At 69.8% G+C, this 14885-nt stretch overlaps 2 protein-coding genes across 26 annotated transcripts; both read left to right on the forward strand.

Moving 5' to 3' along the window:
* The first annotated feature begins 937 nt into the window (after positions 1 to 937).
* On the forward strand, positions 938 to 8336 carry MAPK12 (mitogen-activated protein kinase 12). Of its 11 annotated transcripts, none has more exons than XM_037847756.1 (12): positions 952 to 1195; positions 1374 to 1439; positions 3627 to 3685; positions 4427 to 4538; positions 4632 to 4661; positions 4874 to 4921; positions 5433 to 5547; positions 5646 to 5717; positions 5825 to 5904; positions 5974 to 6052; positions 6264 to 6437; positions 7891 to 8336. In XM_037847756.1, the coding sequence occupies exons 1-12, from the start codon at positions 1100 to 1102 to the stop codon at positions 7968 to 7970; spliced, it is 1011 nt and encodes a 336-aa protein (XP_037703684.1). In that variant the 5' UTR covers positions 952 to 1099; the 3' UTR covers positions 7971 to 8336. The 11 variants fall into 11 exon arrangements, with proteins under 11 accessions (XP_037703683.1, XP_037703675.1, XP_037703677.1 ...); XM_037847754.1 differs by having other exon boundaries at positions 954 to 1224; positions 1310 to 1439; XM_037847757.1 differs by having other exon boundaries at positions 1156 to 1224.
* A 1450-nt stretch (positions 8337 to 9786) lies between these two features.
* HDAC10 (histone deacetylase 10) lies at positions 9787 to 14844 on the forward strand. 15 transcript variants are annotated; one of them, XM_037847742.1, is made up of 19 exons: positions 9793 to 9956; positions 10025 to 10159; positions 10283 to 10379; positions 10535 to 10632; positions 10713 to 10817; positions 10956 to 11051; positions 11165 to 11291; positions 11465 to 11530; positions 11790 to 11849; positions 11926 to 12015; positions 12113 to 12219; positions 12283 to 12350; positions 12579 to 12657; positions 12787 to 12871; positions 13212 to 13303; positions 13425 to 13481; positions 13746 to 13824; positions 14102 to 14284; positions 14374 to 14844. In XM_037847742.1, exons 1-19 carry the CDS (start codon positions 9898 to 9900, stop codon positions 14560 to 14562), a joined length of 1872 nt encoding a protein of 623 aa, XP_037703670.1. In that variant the 5' UTR covers positions 9793 to 9897; the 3' UTR covers positions 14563 to 14844. The 15 variants fall into 15 exon arrangements, 14 of the variants coding, with proteins under 14 accessions (XP_037703671.1, XP_037703662.1, XP_037703669.1 ...); XM_037847737.1 differs by having other exon boundaries at positions 9794 to 9956; positions 12432 to 12657; XM_037847738.1 differs by having other exon boundaries at positions 9795 to 9956; positions 10919 to 10987; positions 12432 to 12657.
* Positions 14845 to 14885: the final 41 nt, after the last annotated feature.

Below are 14885 nucleotides of genomic sequence, written 5' to 3' on the forward strand. Positions count from 1 at the left end.
CTTGCTGGAGGCAGCAGGCAGGGTGCCCCAGTCTGCCCAGGACCCAGGGCCCGGGGTGCAGGTGGGTTCGTGGGTGGCGTGTACATGCTCTGGGGCTGCCCTCGCCACCAGTGGCTCGTGTGCGTGCCAGGATCACGGCCCAGGGTCGGGTGTAAAGCTGCTCTGGCCGCACCGAGGCTGCTGAGCTGCTGATTCACGGCCAGTGGGTGGGGCCCTGGGAGGCAGGGCAGGGGCACCCGGCATCCTGTTACCCACTACCGACCAGCTCCTGGGGGCCCCCAGACCATGACAGGCTGATGCCCACCCTATGGGGTCAGGCCCTGAGGGGGAGCCTCCCCCGACCCTGGGCTCAGGCAAACCTTGGGGAGGGAGAGAAGCCAGGCTGGAGAAGCAGGACAAGCCAGGTGGCAGGTGCGCGTGTGGTGGGGGGACAGGCAAAAGGGCTGACACTCGCCTTGGGATAGGGGAAGAGGTGGAGGGAGGGGCAGGAGCTGGGGGAGCAGAAGGGCCCAGGGGAGGCTTGGAGACAGGGGCTGCGGGGATGGACGCGGGGTGGCAACCTGAAAACCTTGGGGGACAAAACCAAACCCCCACATGCTAAGGGGGGCTGCAGGCAACACCCATTCGTGGACGGATGGGCCAGCCCAGGGGTGGGGCGTCCTGGGGATGCAGTGGGGAGCCTATCTCAGAAGAGCAGGGCTGAGCCCAGGAGCCTCTGATAAGGGGTGGGGGTGGGGTCTGGGGGGCCGACGACAGTGACACGAGCCAGGGACAGAAGTTGGGCGGGATGGACCCAGCGCCCTGTGGAGGAGGAGGCTGGAGCAGGCGGCCCTCCGGGGCTGGCGGCGCCCTCCCTCCCGCGGCGCCTCGGGTTTCCGCGGGGCGGGGCGTCACGTGCGCCGGGCCCCGGGGCGGGTTGGTCGGCGGGCCGGGCGGGGCGCGCGGCAGGAGCAGGGCAGGGTCGGGCCGGGGTCGGCGGTTCGGGAGCCCCGGAGGCGGCGACCCCGGAGGGGAAAGCGGAGGGCCGCGGGGCCCCGGCGGCGGGATTGCGCCCTGCGCGCGCGGTGGCCCCGGCTGAGGTCTCGGGCCTCGGAGCGCCATGAGCTCCCCGCCGCCCGCCCGCAGGGGCTTCTACCGCCAGGAGGTGACCAAGACCGAGTGGGAGGTGCGCGCCGAGTACCGCGACCTGCAGCCGGTGGGCTCGGGCGCCTACGGCGCCGTGTGGTGAGCGCGGGCGGGCGGCGGGCGGCGGCGGCGGCGGGGACTGGGGCCGCGGGGGCCGGCGACGGCTGAGCGGCCCGCCCCGCAGCTCGGCCGTGGACAGCCGCTCGGGCGCCAGGGTGGCCATCAAGAAGCTGTACCGGCCCTTCCAGTCGGAGCTGTTCGCCAAGCGCGCCTACCGCGAGCTGCGCCTCCTCAAGCACATGCGCCACGAGAACGTGAGTGGGCGGGGGCGGCTGCACAGACCCGGGGCTCTCCGGGGTAGACGGCTCTGCCCCGAGGCCTCGGCCTCCCCCGAGGGGCGGTTCCTGCACAGGACCCCTTCCCGGGCAGCCCCGTGGGGCCAGCGCCTGGTCCCAGGCCTTGACCCATCTGGGCCCAGCGGGTCCTCCAGGTTCCCACCAATCCCACCTCCATCCCTGGAGCGCGGTGAGAGGGGACGCCCAGGCAGGGAGCAGTTTCCCCGATGGCCCCTCCAGCGCCCCCCGCCCCCCTGAACCCCTCCATCCCTCCACCTCCCGAGTCCGAGTCCACCCCCCAGGCGGGGCTGGTCATGCCGGAGCCTCCTGCAGAGCCCGGATCTCAGTACCCGGCGGGGGCGGGGCACGCCTCCTGGCCCTGTCGCTGCGGAGCCCTGGGGTCCTCGCTGGTGAGGAGCCTCCTTCTCGCCCGGGCCCATGGCTTCCATGGACAGCTGGGGGGGTGGACAGGTCTGGGCTTCTGCCAGGGAAAGACCCCCTCCACATTTCCAGAACCCTCCCCGGGACCCCGCAGGTGCTGCTCATGGACTCTGCCTGGCTCGGGCCTTTCCACCCAGGCTGCCCTGCTGGTCACGGGCCCCCTGGCTCCTGGGCCACTGGTGCCTCCAGCCCGCAGGGGAACCAAGAGCCCCTGTCCCTTTGGTTGCTGACCACTGCCCATCCCCTTAGCCCCTCCAGCCCAGTGTTTATTCTCTGGGACTGGATCTCTGTCCTGCGCCCTTCCCCAGTGACTCAGCCACACCTGGCACCTGGTCTTCATGACGGCCGCCCCCACCCGAGGCCCTGCCACAGCCCCCACCCTGCCCACTCAATTCTCGGTGTTCTGTCCAGCCCCTCCTCGGGCCCCAGCCTGTATGAGGCGGATGCCACCCCTGCAGCAGCCACACCCACCCACCCTCCTGTTGGTGCCCAGGCCCTGCTGGCCCCAGGTGTCCTTCATCTTCCCTGAGGTGCTGAACGCCTTGTGTGGAGGAGATGGAGGGGCTGCCCCAGGTCTGCCCTGTACCACCCCTCCCTACACCCCAGCCCGCTGCCCTCCCTGCCGCCATGCTGTCAGCTCCAGGGACCCCCAGCCTAGGCCTGGCCTCTGCCCTCCTGCTGAACCGCACCTGGTGGCCTCCCCAGGCCCAGCTCTCACGGCCATGTCTGCGGCCTCCACCAGCCTCACAGGCCCCTCTGGGATGCCCCGCGGTGGAGGTGGACCCCTTTCTGAGACCCCCCTGGCATCCCCAGAGACCTGGCGTCCTGGTCCCCCCATCCTTTCCCCCCAGCCCACTCTGGCCCTGGTGGCTGCTGGGGTCACTGTCCCCTCACCCCCCCCCGTCCACAGCTCCCTCACGTGGTCTGTCCCGCACAGTGGCCGGCACGGTGTGTACAGCCCCCCTGTGTGAGGCCTTTCTGCACAGCCTTTAGGACCCAAGCCAACCTCTCACCTGGACCCGAGGCCCGGCCGGCCTCCCTCTGGCTTCGGCCTCGTGCTCCCTGCACCTGGCCTGGCCACCTGGGTTTCCCCCTGTGTTCCTGAAACACGCGTGTGCTCTCCCTCCCGGTGCCCACCGGGGCTTTGCAGATCCCTGCCCTGTGGCTCTCGGATGTGCTGTCCTCCCTGGGAGGCCGCCGTGCCCCGGGAGGGCCTGTCACCCTGAGCCCCAGGTTACCTGTCTGCTGTCCACCTCCCCTGACCAGCAGCTCTGCGGGGCCAGCTGGCTGTCGGGTTGCTCATGGCGATGCCCGCCGGGGCACAGCCTGGGAAGGGACTGTTGGGTGCTCATGACCCCGAGGGGCTGTCCTCCCCTGGCCCCTGGAGCGCTGGAGTGGGCAGAGCCAGAGGGGCAGGGAGGTCTGAGGGCTGACCCTTCGGATGGCTCCGAGCCAGCCCAGGCTTGGGGCTTGCCCTTGCCCTCCGAGCATCCCGGCTGTCACCATCCAAAAATAACTTGCGGCTGTGGGCATGTGTGCCCGGGGCCGGGGCTGTGTGGCGAGTGGGCAGCGCCAGCCTGGTGGACAGTGGGGGGAGACAGGGACAGCTGTGGGGGTTTCCTGTTTGGGGCCAGTGTCAGCAGAGCGGGGTGGGGAGAGGCGATGCCCAATTCCTGGTGCCGTCCGCTGCACCTCAGTCCCACCGGCTCACCCCCTCTTCCCCAGGTAATTGGGCTGCTGGATGTGTTTACTCCCGATGAGACACTGGACGACTTCACGGACTTGTGAGTGGCTGGCCCGGGGGCTGGGCAGCGCTAGGGGGCACTGGGGAGCCCTGGGCACCAGCTTGTGGTGCTGGGTTGGCATAAGGACCCTGGCATGAGGTGGAGACTCCTGCCAGCCACGTCTCCCCACAGCCCTGTGCCACCGTCCACCCCGTCCACTGCCGCCGTCCACTCCTGCAGTCCCCCTCCCGCCCTGGAGCTTGGCCGGATGCTCAGGGCTCCTGGCACCCAGGTGCTCCCCAGCACCCAAGCTGCGAGCCGGCGCATCTGTTAACAGGCTGGCCCCGTGCTCCAGCACCCTGCTGCCAAGAGTGTGGCCAAAACTGGAGCTGCTGACCTTTCCGGTGGGCAGGGAAGGGGCGGCAGGGAGCACCCCTGGCTCACACGGCCACAGGCTACGGCTGGGCAGGGACGGGCTGGAGACGGTGGCAGGTGGCGTGGGGGGTCCTAAGTGCCACCCCCTCTCTTTATCCCTCCACTCAGCCCCTCTCCCTGCTGAATAGGGGAGCCGACCCACCCTCCCGGCCCTTACCTCAGCTCAGAGTGCAGGAAGCCCAGAGCCCTGTGCCCCGGCCCTCCTGACATCCTGGGCATTAGCTGGAGACTGCGGGTGGGGGGATGCAGGTGCTCCTTTCGGGGGCCCAGAAGCTGAGGGATGGCGGGTTTGGCAGGCCTCGGCCAGGGAAGGGCAGCAGGACGGCAGCCTTGCCCTTGACCCCTGCCTGGGCCCCACGCCGGCAGCTACCTGGTGATGCCGTACATGGGCACAGACCTGGGCAAGCTCATGAAGCACGAAAAGCTGAGCGAGGACAGGATCCAGTTCCTCGTGTACCAGATACTGAAGGGGCTCAAGGTGGGAGGGCAGGCCCAGCCGGGGCAGTGGGGGGCCATGGGCCCTGCTCCGCCTGTGCCAACCTCTGCTCTGTCCCCCACTCTGTCCCCACAGTACATCCACGCTGCAGGCATCATCCACAGGGTGGGTCCCAGCCGGTCGGTGAGCCTGCCCCACTGACCCGCTGGCCTGGCGCCCCCAGCCTCCGCTTCTCACCTGCAAGGGGGCTCGTGACGGGGGCTGGTGGGAGAGTGTGCGACACCCACACACGGTCCCACGAGAAGCCCAGGCCCCCCTGGAGGGCTGCAGGGCCGAGGGGTGGGCTGAAGGTCCGGCCATCACTGCTCTGTCCCCAGGACCTGAAGCCGGGCAACCTGGCTGTGAACGAGGACTGCGAGCTGAAGGTGAGTTGGGGGACTCGGTGCTGTCGGGGAGAACGAGGGGAGCCCCCTCCTCCGGCCCATCTGCGCCCTGTGCCCTCGGCCCTCAGGCTAGGAGAGGTGCTGGCCGGGGCCCGGGCAGAGGGACAGACCCCGACCCCAGTCACTGAGGCAGAGGCTCTGCCTTGGGCCCCTGGGAGGTGGACAGGTGGGGGTGTGGCGTCGCTGGTGGCATCGTGGTTGGCATTGTGGGTGGTACTGGGCACATTTCGCCTGCTTGAAGATGGGCCCAGCTGGCAGCACGGGCTCACCCGGCGTAGGGCCAAGGCCTCCCTGTAGGTCAAGGCCTGGTGAGGGCAGGGGTGGAGACAGGAGGGGCAGTGGCGACTTGGGGTACACACAGGGAGGGTCCCCGGGGGGCTTGGGCCCCCTGTGCTGTGGCCTCAGGACCCAGGGAGGGGGTTGGTGGGAGACTCCGGTGGCGAGCGTTGCCCGGGCACCCTCTCGGTCCTGCTCCCCCCAATCCTTCTTGCAGATCCTGGACTTCGGCCTGGCCCGGCAGGTGGACAGCGAGATGACTGGGTACGTGGTGACCCGGTGGTACCGGGCGCCCGAGGTCATCCTGAGCTGGATGCACTACACGCAGACAGGTGGGGAGCTGGGCCGTGGGAGTTGGGGTGCGGCATGCTCCCCCCACCCCAGCCTCACCCTGGCCCCTGGGGCACCTGACTTGGGGTCTCTGTTTCAGTCGACATCTGGTCTGTGGGCTGCATCATGGCGGAGATGATCACCGGGCAGACGCTATTCAAGGGCAGTGACCGTATCCTCCGCCCACAGGGCAGCAGCTTGGGGGGCGTCGGGGTTCCAGGGCCGGGCGGCAGGCTCGGGGGTCCCTGCTCCCGCTGTGTGCCCCTGAGCCTGCCGCAGACCTGGACCAGCTGAAGGAGATCGTGAAGGTGACGGGGACTCCGTCGCCCGACTTTGTGCAGAGGCTGCAGAGTGCGGACGTGAGTGGGAAACTGGGGGGCTGCTCCCGGGCCCGGGGGGCTGGCTCCTCACCCTGTCTTCTCTCACAGGCCAAGAACTACATGAAGGGCCTCCCCGAGCTGGAGAAGAAGGATTTTGCCTCCATCCTGACCAACGCAAGCCCTCTGGGTAAGGCAGGCTGGGCGGCGGGTGACAGCGGGGGGTGGGTGGTAGGGGGGCGGCAGGGGACAGCAGGGGGACAGCGGGGGGGCAGCAGGGGGCGGCGGGGGGCAGCAGGAGATGGTGGGGGATGGTGGGGGCAGCGGGGGCGGCAGGGGATAGTGGGGGCGACGTGGGAGCCCCTCGCCTCGGCCTGAGCCCCGGCCACCCCACCTGTCAGCCGTGAACCTGCTGGAGAAGATGCTGGTGCTGGACGCGGAGCAGCGGGTGACGGCGGCCGAGGCGCTGGCGCACCCCTACTTCGAGTCCCTGCACGACCCGGAGGAGGAGCCCAGGACGCAGAAGTACGACGACTCGTCGGACCTCGCGGAGCGCACGCTGGAGGACTGGCGGCGTGAGTGCGCGCTCTGGCTTGGGGCTCTGGCTTGGGCTCTGGCTCGGGCTCTGGCTCGGGGCGGCGGCGGCAGCCAGCCCAGGCCTCCTGGCACGGCGACCTCTGGCCCGGAGCCAAGGGACAGGACAGGGACGGCGGGGAAGGGCGCAAGGGCGTTCCCGGCAGGGCTCAGTGCAAACAAAGGCTTGGCTGCAGGAGCCCTCGCGGGAGTTCCGGAGGCTGTGCCAAGGCCGCCTCTCCCGTGACCCCGGGGAGACAGAGACCCGCGTCCCTGGGCCCCCCGCTTGTCCCCAGGCTGGCTGCAGGAGGCAGACGCCAGCTTTGTCCCAAGAGGTCTCCCCCGGGCCTTGGGGCCGGGCTCGGGTGGGCTCAGGAGGGCACGAGGCCCCGTGTCCTCCCCTGGAGGCTGCAGGACCGGGGGGGGGAGGGGGGCCTGTCCCATAGCCCATGGCTGCCACCCCCCAGACCCGTCCTGGCCCTGCCTCAGCTCCCTGGGGCCGCGCGAGGGGTGCAGGTGCTCCCCAGAGCCGGTCTGCCTGGGCGCCCCAGCCGGGGCCCTGCCGCGTGCAGCGCTCACCAGCTGTTTTGTTTCCGCTCTTGGAACCGCAGACCACAGGCTCCTCTGTGGTCCCCGCCCCTCAGACTGCGGCCTGGAGCCTCCGCTCTGATGAGGGCGGGGTGGACCGTGGGCTGGTGGCGGCTGAGCCCGGGCCGGGAGCGCGGACGCCGTTTCTGGCCATGACCTCTCGCTCCTCCTCCTCACCTGGCCACACGTGGACCGGGAGGCACCGAGCGTGGGCGTTACCCGCTCTGAAGCTGCGGAATATGGGTGCCCCCTGGCCCCGAGCCCCAGGCCCCGAGCCCCTCCCTGCCCCCGGCGGTGGCCCCGTGGATCCGGGAACACGTCCGCAGGCGAGGAACGCAGCGCTCAGCCAGGTGGTGGGAGCAGCTCTCACCCAAGGCTTCACGTAGATTCAGGACACAGAAGGCGGGTCGTGTCCTGGTGGGGTCTGAGGTTGACCCCAGGGAGCATCTGGCTGGTTCCTGGGACTGGGACATGGTCCCTTTATGAGGGGAGGGGCAGCCACTCCCGGGGGCAGAGGGGTTACAGGAGACCCCACCAGGGACGAGGGTCCCTGTGGATGGACTGGGGGTGACAGCAGCTGTGGGAGAGGCCTGGGAACAGACAAAAGGGCCGCCTGGTGCCTCCGCCCCCAGCAGCGACCTCTGACCTGATGCTCTGGGCCAGGCAGGGCCGTCCCTAGGCCAGCGGGGACCAACCTGTGCATGGGGCTGGGAGCGTCCCCCACCCCGAGCAGGACTTCTCGATGCGGGTCCAAGTTTTGACAAGCCGTCTCGGGGTCCCGGCCGGTCGTGGATCCAGGGTGGGCTCTGTGGGGGCCGATTCTGGTGGGTGATGGTCCCTTCTCCCCGTGACTGTCACTCCTCCCAGGTGTCACCTACAAGGAGGTGCTCAGCTTCAAGCCTCCCCTGCAGCTGGGGCCCCAGGTCTCCAAGGAGACAGCCCTGTGAAGACACTCTGGGGCCCTGGCTGCCACCTTCCGCATCCCAGGCATCTACTTGGAGGGGTTCAGAGTAGACCTCCTTGTTCTGTGAACCCCTCAAGTCTCTCCTGTTCTCGGGTGCCCCCTCACCCTGAGCTCAGGAGTGTCGGCACCTTCCGGTCAGGCTTGGCCGGGGGCCGGCCACTCCTCAGACGCACCTGGGTGAGGTGGGGTCACCGCTGAGCTGGAGGACAGAGGGGTGCCCTGGGCACCGACTCAGGGACACTCTCCTGGGCGGTCTTGGTGCCGGTGGGTGCTCCTGCACCCCCCTCCCTGCCTGAAATGTAAATCGGCCCCACGGCTGGAAGGAAATAAACGTTTGGGTGGCTCTCGATTCCCAGGCTGGATCTCCACCCTGAGGCCTCTCCCCTCTCCTGGAGGCCCCATCGGGGCTGGGCCCTCCCGTCTTGCAGCATGACCCCTGGAGTGGAAGTCTTGCTTCAGCATGTGGCCCTGGGGTGAGGGCCGGGGGCTTTGGACTCAGCCTGGGGTTCAGTTCCCTGCCCCCTCCAAGGCCAGAACGCAGCCGGGAGGGAGGGGACATGCCCGCTGGACTCCCCCCGTCCCTGCAGCCAGGTGGCAGAGCCTGTGCTGTTAGGAACCCTGCGCCGCCCGGCCTGGGCCTCGCCCGTGGCCTCTGTGGGCCCTCACTGCCCTCTGCTGGCCATTCGCGGCCTCGGAGGGCCCCGCGCCTCCCTGGCCGCGGGATCAGAGGCCACGCTGGGCCCCTCTCCACCGGCCGTGGCGGGTGCCTCGCGCGGGACCAGGCCAGGGGTCGTGGTGGGCTGACGTTGGGGACAGGACAGGTGCGGGTCCTCTCCGCTCTGCCCTGCAGCTCCGCTGGCCACACACACAGTAGGCCCAGCCAGTGAGGGGACACGGCGGACACTGGCCCTCCTTGCCCAGGAGCCCTCCGGTGCTGGCTGGACTGACCCCTGATCTGGCCAGAACCCCCCACCCCCCACTGTGAGGCCATGTGACCCAGGGAGGCCAATCAGCACTCAGCTCCCCTAGCCCGGCCTTGGTTCAGGAGTGGGTCCCCGACCAGGAAGACCCCTGGGGCGGCCGGGGGGGCTCCGCCACCCGATGACCAAAGGCTGGGCTAGCCACTTGGGGCCGCCCTGGCGCCTGCCTCTCAAGATCTGCCTGGGGACCCGCCCCTGGAGCCACCCCCCACCCTGCACCTGCCCCGGGACCGCCTTGGAGACCCCACCCCGGGCCAGACCCCAGGGACCCTCGGTTTCATGCCCACAACTGCGGGTTGCCCCTCCCTCCCCGGCTCCTCCTCCCCTGCCCGCCCCCTTGGGTCACTCACTGAGGCACTGTTCACGCATCGTCCATTCATTCACTCATTCAGTCACTCATCCTTCCCTCGCCAGACCCTTTCTCTCTGCCCTCTGCTCTCAGCTGTGGTGCGGCCGCTGCTGTCCGCCCCTCGGCCTCCTTCCCGCTCCCCGATTCCTCCCCGGCCAGGGGTCTCCTCGTCATCGGGCCTTGTCACTCGCTGCCCCCGGGAGGCGGCGCTGCGCAGACCCCCACTCATCCCCCAAAGCTCCGCGGTCGCGAGCAAAGGCCGGGTCAGGGCGGGCTCGAGAAAAGCCCGGGGGGCAGCGGGCGCGCGGGGCCCTGGGTGCAGGCTCGGCGGCGGCTCCCGGGAGGGCGCGCGGGGAGGTCCTCGGGAGCGCCTGGCCCCATCGGGCCGCCCGCCCACGCCCGGGGGGACCCGAGCCCGGGGAACCCGCCCCGGGGCCCGAGAGGGGGTGGGGCCGCGGCTCGGGGCGGGGCTGGGGCGTCCGGGCCGTCGCGGGGCCCCGCGGAGGAAGCCGGAAGCCGCCCCGCTCGGCGCCGGCGTGTGCGCGCGGGAACCCGGCGGGCGGCCCCGGGGCGGCCGGGCCATGGGGACCGCGCTGCTGTACCACGAGGACATGACGGCCGCGCGGCTGCTGTGGGACGAGTGAGTGCCGGGCGGCGGGCGGGCGGGGCGGCGAGGGGCCGGCACCTTGAGCTCCCCGCCCGCCGCAGCCCCCAGTGCGCCATCGAGACCCCCGAGCGCCTCACGGCGGCCCTGGAGCGCCTGCGGCGGCGCGGCCTGGAGCGGAGGTGCCTGCGGCTGGCGGCGCGGGAGGCCTCGGAGGCCGAGCTGGGCCTGGTGCACAGGTCAGAGCCCGGCCAGCCCGCCGGGAGCGCCCCGGCCTCCCCCTCCCCACGTCGGGGGGCTGGGGGCGTCCCGCCGGGAGTCCCCGCCCGCTGGTGACCCCGCAGGCCTCCTGCCCCCCGCAGCCCCGAGTACGTGGCCCTGGTGCGGGGGACGGAGGCCTTGGACGTGGAGGCGCTCCGGGAGCTGTCTGCACAGTATGACGCCGTCTACTTCCATCCGGTGTGTGCCCCTCGGACATGCCTGCCGCCCCCCACACAGTGGCCCCTTCAGGCCCACCCCTCCCAGGGCCCCTGCCTGCCAGCCCGCCACGGGCCACGTGTGGGAGCAGAGCCCCGAGGGCTGGCCACAGGCTTACTGGGCACCACTGCCCCCAGAGCACCTACCACTGTGCCCGGCTGGCTGCCGGGGCCGCGCTGCAGCTGGTGGACGCTGTGCTGACCGGAGCTGCACACAACGGCCTCGCCCTCGTGAGGTGAGGGCTGCACCCGTCAGCCTGGGGTCCTCATGGAAGGGACAATGGCCTTCAGTGCCCACAGCCCACTCTCCCCACAGGCCTCCTGGGCACCACAGCCAGCGGGCTGCTGCCAACGGGTTCTGCGTGTTCAACAACGTAGCTCTGGCAGCCAAACATGCCAAGCAGAGCTATGGGCTGCATAGGTGCATAGGGCATGCTGCAGGGCTGGGGTGGGCGCTGAGGGGCCCCTGGCCCGCAAGAGGGCGGTTCAGCCCTCAGAGACCCCAGCATGACTTGCTCCCAGGATCCTTGTGGTCGACTGGGACATCCACCATGGCCAGGGCACCCAGTATATCTTCGAGGATGACCCCAGGTGAGCTGGGGGTGGGCCACGGCCCTTTCCTAGGACCCCACTCTGGGAGTGGAGCTTGGCCTGGGTAAGTCTGAGTTGGGGGACTTGCCTGTGTCTTCAGGATTCTGCAGGAACCATGGGCCAAGTGGGGGGGAGGGGTCTGACCTCTGACCTCTAACCCTGCCTGCCACCCCACAGCGTGCTCTACTTCTCCTGGCACCGCTATGAATACCGGCACTTCTGGCCTTTCCTGCGAGAGTCGGACGCAGACGCAGTCGGCAGGGGCCGGGGCCTCGGCTTCACAGTCAACCTGCCCTGGAACCAGGTGCTCCCAGTCCCCCGGGCCCCCAGCCCTGAACCCCTCCCTGCCCTGAAGCTCCTGGTCTCCAAGTGCCTCCCAGCATGTCCCCCCAGGGTCCTCCCGGTGCCAAGCCCCACGGAGTAAGGAGCCCGGGTTCCTGACGGGCTGTGCCTGGCCCCCAACCCCCCATGGCCCAGGTCGGGATGGGAAATGCTGATTACTTGGCTGCTTTCCTGCACGTGCTGCTGCCGTTGGCCTTTGAGGTGACTGCAGGGTAGGGAGCTGCCTGGGTGAGGGGTCTGGGAGGGCCGCCGGGATCCGTTTAGACCGGAAGGGGTCGCCCACCAACACGGGTGCAGGGCAGGACTATCCACCACCTGCCTGCGTCAGCGTGGGGCCTGCTGGGGGGTGGGGTTGGGGGTCTCTGGAGGCACCGGGTGGGGGCGTGGTGGGCAGCTCCTAGCTCTCCCTCCGGCTCCAGCCTCTTCCCTGCTCCCTTCTCTCTCTGGACCCCACCTGCAGTTTGACCCCGAGTTGGTGCTGGTATCTGCAGGATTTGACTCAGCTATTGGGGACCCTGAGGTGAGAACCAGGCCTGGCAGGGGGCAGGGGGCAGGGGGCTGTGGGGCCCGCCCCCCTCACACGGCTCTGGTTCCAGGGGCAGATGCAGGCCACGCCCGAGTGCTTTGCCCATCTCACGCAGCTGCTGCTGGCGCTGGCCGGGGGCCGGGTCTGTGCCGTGCTAGAGGTGACTGGTGGAGCATGGCGGGTCCACAGGGCCGGGCCATGGGTGGGCGTCCTGGCCGGGGCCCTGTGTGGCAACACCTCCACCCTCCCTCCCCCAGGGTGGTTACCACCTCGAGTCCCTGGCCGAGTCCGTGTGCATGACGGTCCAGGCGCTGCTGGGCGACCCTGCTCCGCCTCTGCCGGGGACCCTGGTGCCGTGTCGCAGGTACGGGGAGCGGGGGGAGGGAAGGTGGGCAGGGCGTCGGCCTCACCCCACCCTGCCCCGCAGTGCCCTGGAGTCCATCCAGAGCGTCCGTGCCGCCCAGGCCCCACACTGGGCCAGCCTCCAGCACCAAGGTCAGTGGGGACCAGGGCGTGGGCCCACCCACATCTGCGCCATGGGCCGAGAGCGCGGTGTGACCCTGACCTGCCTGCCAGCCATGGCCCCTGCCCCGAGTCCCGGTGCCAGCTCCTTGGAGGGGAGACCACTGCCTCTGCTGCCCAGGGAGCCCGCATACAAGGTAGCTGCCCTGAGCTGCCGCCCCTCGCCCCCCATCTGCACGGCTGTTGTCCTGACTACGCCAGAGGCTACCCTGTGTCTGCCCCCCGGTGTCGTCCGTCAGGAGGAGGCAGCCCCGCAGGAGGAGGCTGAGGCCTGGGCCAGGTGGGCAGGGCGGGGCCTGGGGAGACGGGTGGGCCATGCTCAAATGTGCACGTGCATGGGACTCGTGGTCTGAATGCACGTCCGTGTGTCACTGTGTGTCCATGTGTCCCTCTGGTCTGCCCACCACAGGCCACACGGGGCTCTGGCCCAGGGCGAGGCCCTTACTGTCCTCGGAAAGGTCCTGTGCCTTGTAGACAGAATCCTGGACGGGCAGGTGAGGGCACCTGGGAGAGGTGGGCTGGTGGGTTCTTGGGGCTGGGGGTGCAGAGTCACGCAGAGGTGCACACAGCCTGAGGCCACAGACCTTACCCCCAAGATCAGCCCACAGATGGGGTTCTGGACATCCCATCCCAATCGAATGCTCTTTGGCAGGAAGGTAAGAAGGATGATTTCAAGCAGCATCTTGTTTAGAGAAACAGATTTGAGCTGCGAGTGAAGGGTGCCGTGATAGCCATGTAGACAGGGACTGAGGAGGGACAGAGGGGACCGTTTCTCTGGCTGTGGGGGAGGGGTCTCCTGGTCCCTGCCATCCACCACTGGTGTCCGTCCAACAGGTGGGCAGTGGCATCACAGCCATTCCGGCCCCTGCCTTAGCTGCCACCCTGGACGTGAGCATTCGGCGTGGCCTGTTTCACGGAGCCCAGAGGTGAGCCTCATCTGGCCAGGCTGAGCCTCGAACACAGGGCCTGTGGGCAACCCCTGCCCCCTGGGAATGGACCGCAGGCAGGGGTGAACCCAGCTCGCTCTGGGGGCTGCCTCTTCTTCAGGCTGCTCTGTGTGGCTGTGGGACAGCTGGACCGGCCCCCCGACCTCGCCGATGACGGGTGCGACTTGTGTCCAGGCAGGAGTGCACCTGGGCGCCCAGGGCTGACGGGGGTCGGCGGGGCTCAGTGGGTATGGATGGGGGCCTTACTCAGCTGGGGCTCGGCAAAAGGGCCCTGGAATTAGTGCCAGGCTGGGTGTGTACCCCCGGCCCCCAGCCCACCTGCTCATGGGCCCTGAGCACTTCCCTGCTGCCTCCTCTCCCACCGGGGTCCTGGCCTCACACCCATGCGGGTGTCTCCATGTTGCCCCCTCTGTCCTGGAAGGAGGACTCTGTGGCTGAACTTCAGGGATGAGCAGGCAGCAGCCCTGTCTGTTTTCCACGTTTCCGTGCCGCTGCCAGGGGTGAGTGGTGGCGTTGCCAGACAGGGCAGGCGTGGGGGCTCCCCTGAGTGTGTGCAGCTGCAGCTCGCCAGCCTTGTCACAAGGACTGAGACCCCGGCGTCTGCCTGTCCTCCCCTCTGCCTAGCTGCTGGCACCTGCCCTTTGTGGCTCCCTGATGGGAACTTGAGGGGCCGCTCGCCCCCCAGGGACCCTGAGACTGGGAGGTAGGGTGGTGGCAGGGCGGCAGGGGGTGTTCCCTGGAAGAGGGGCTGGGGCCATGCTGCTCTCCCTCCCACAGGCGACCGGTGGGTTCCTGAGCTGCGTCTTGGGCCTGGTGCTGCCACTGGCCTATGGCTTCCAGCCTGACCTGGTGCTGGTGGTGCTGGGGCCAGCCCATGGCCTGCAGGACCCCCAAGCTGCACTCCTGGTCACGCTGCTGCGGGGGCCAGCGGGGGGCCGGGTCCTGGCCCTGGTGGAGGAGGTGAGAGGGGCAGGGCAGGATGTGCTTAGGAGTGGCAGGCTGGGGGGCAGGGGCAGGGACTCACTGCTGTGACCCTGCCTGTGGCCTAGGAGCCCAAGCCCCAGCTTGCAGGGATCCTGGCCCGGGTGCTGCATGGAGAGGCTCCCCCCAGCCTGGGCCCCTTCTCGGCGGCCTCCCCTGAGTTCACACAGGCCCTGGGGCACCTGAGAGGGCAGCTGGAGGTGCATTGGAAGATGCTGCAGGTGGCCGGCGAGGCTGGGGACACAGTCCTGTCCTAGGGCGCTGGGGAGAGGGCACTCCCTGGACCCACCCAGCCAGCGCGGGCAGATGGAGCGCGCGGCCCCGTCCAGCCCCTCGGCCACCGGCGTCACGGGTAGCCTGAGATCCGCCGAGCTGGGAGCATCTACAGCGCGGAAGTAACGCTACAGTCCCCCGGCCGCTGCGGGACAATCGCCGGCGCGCCGCTGCCTGCGGCCCTCGGCGGCGCCTCTCCCGCGGCGCGCCCGGCTCTATCGGCCCCGCCGACCCCGCCCTGTCAGTAAAGCGCGGATCAAACGCAAGCCTGACTCCGCCTCCTTCATCGCGCCGCCTCCGCCGGGCC

The sequence above is a fragment of the Choloepus didactylus genome, chromosome 8, assembly GCF_015220235.1.
Source record: "Choloepus didactylus isolate mChoDid1 chromosome 8, mChoDid1.pri, whole genome shotgun sequence".
Taxonomy (NCBI): Eukaryota; Metazoa; Chordata; class Mammalia; order Pilosa; family Megalonychidae; genus Choloepus; species Choloepus didactylus.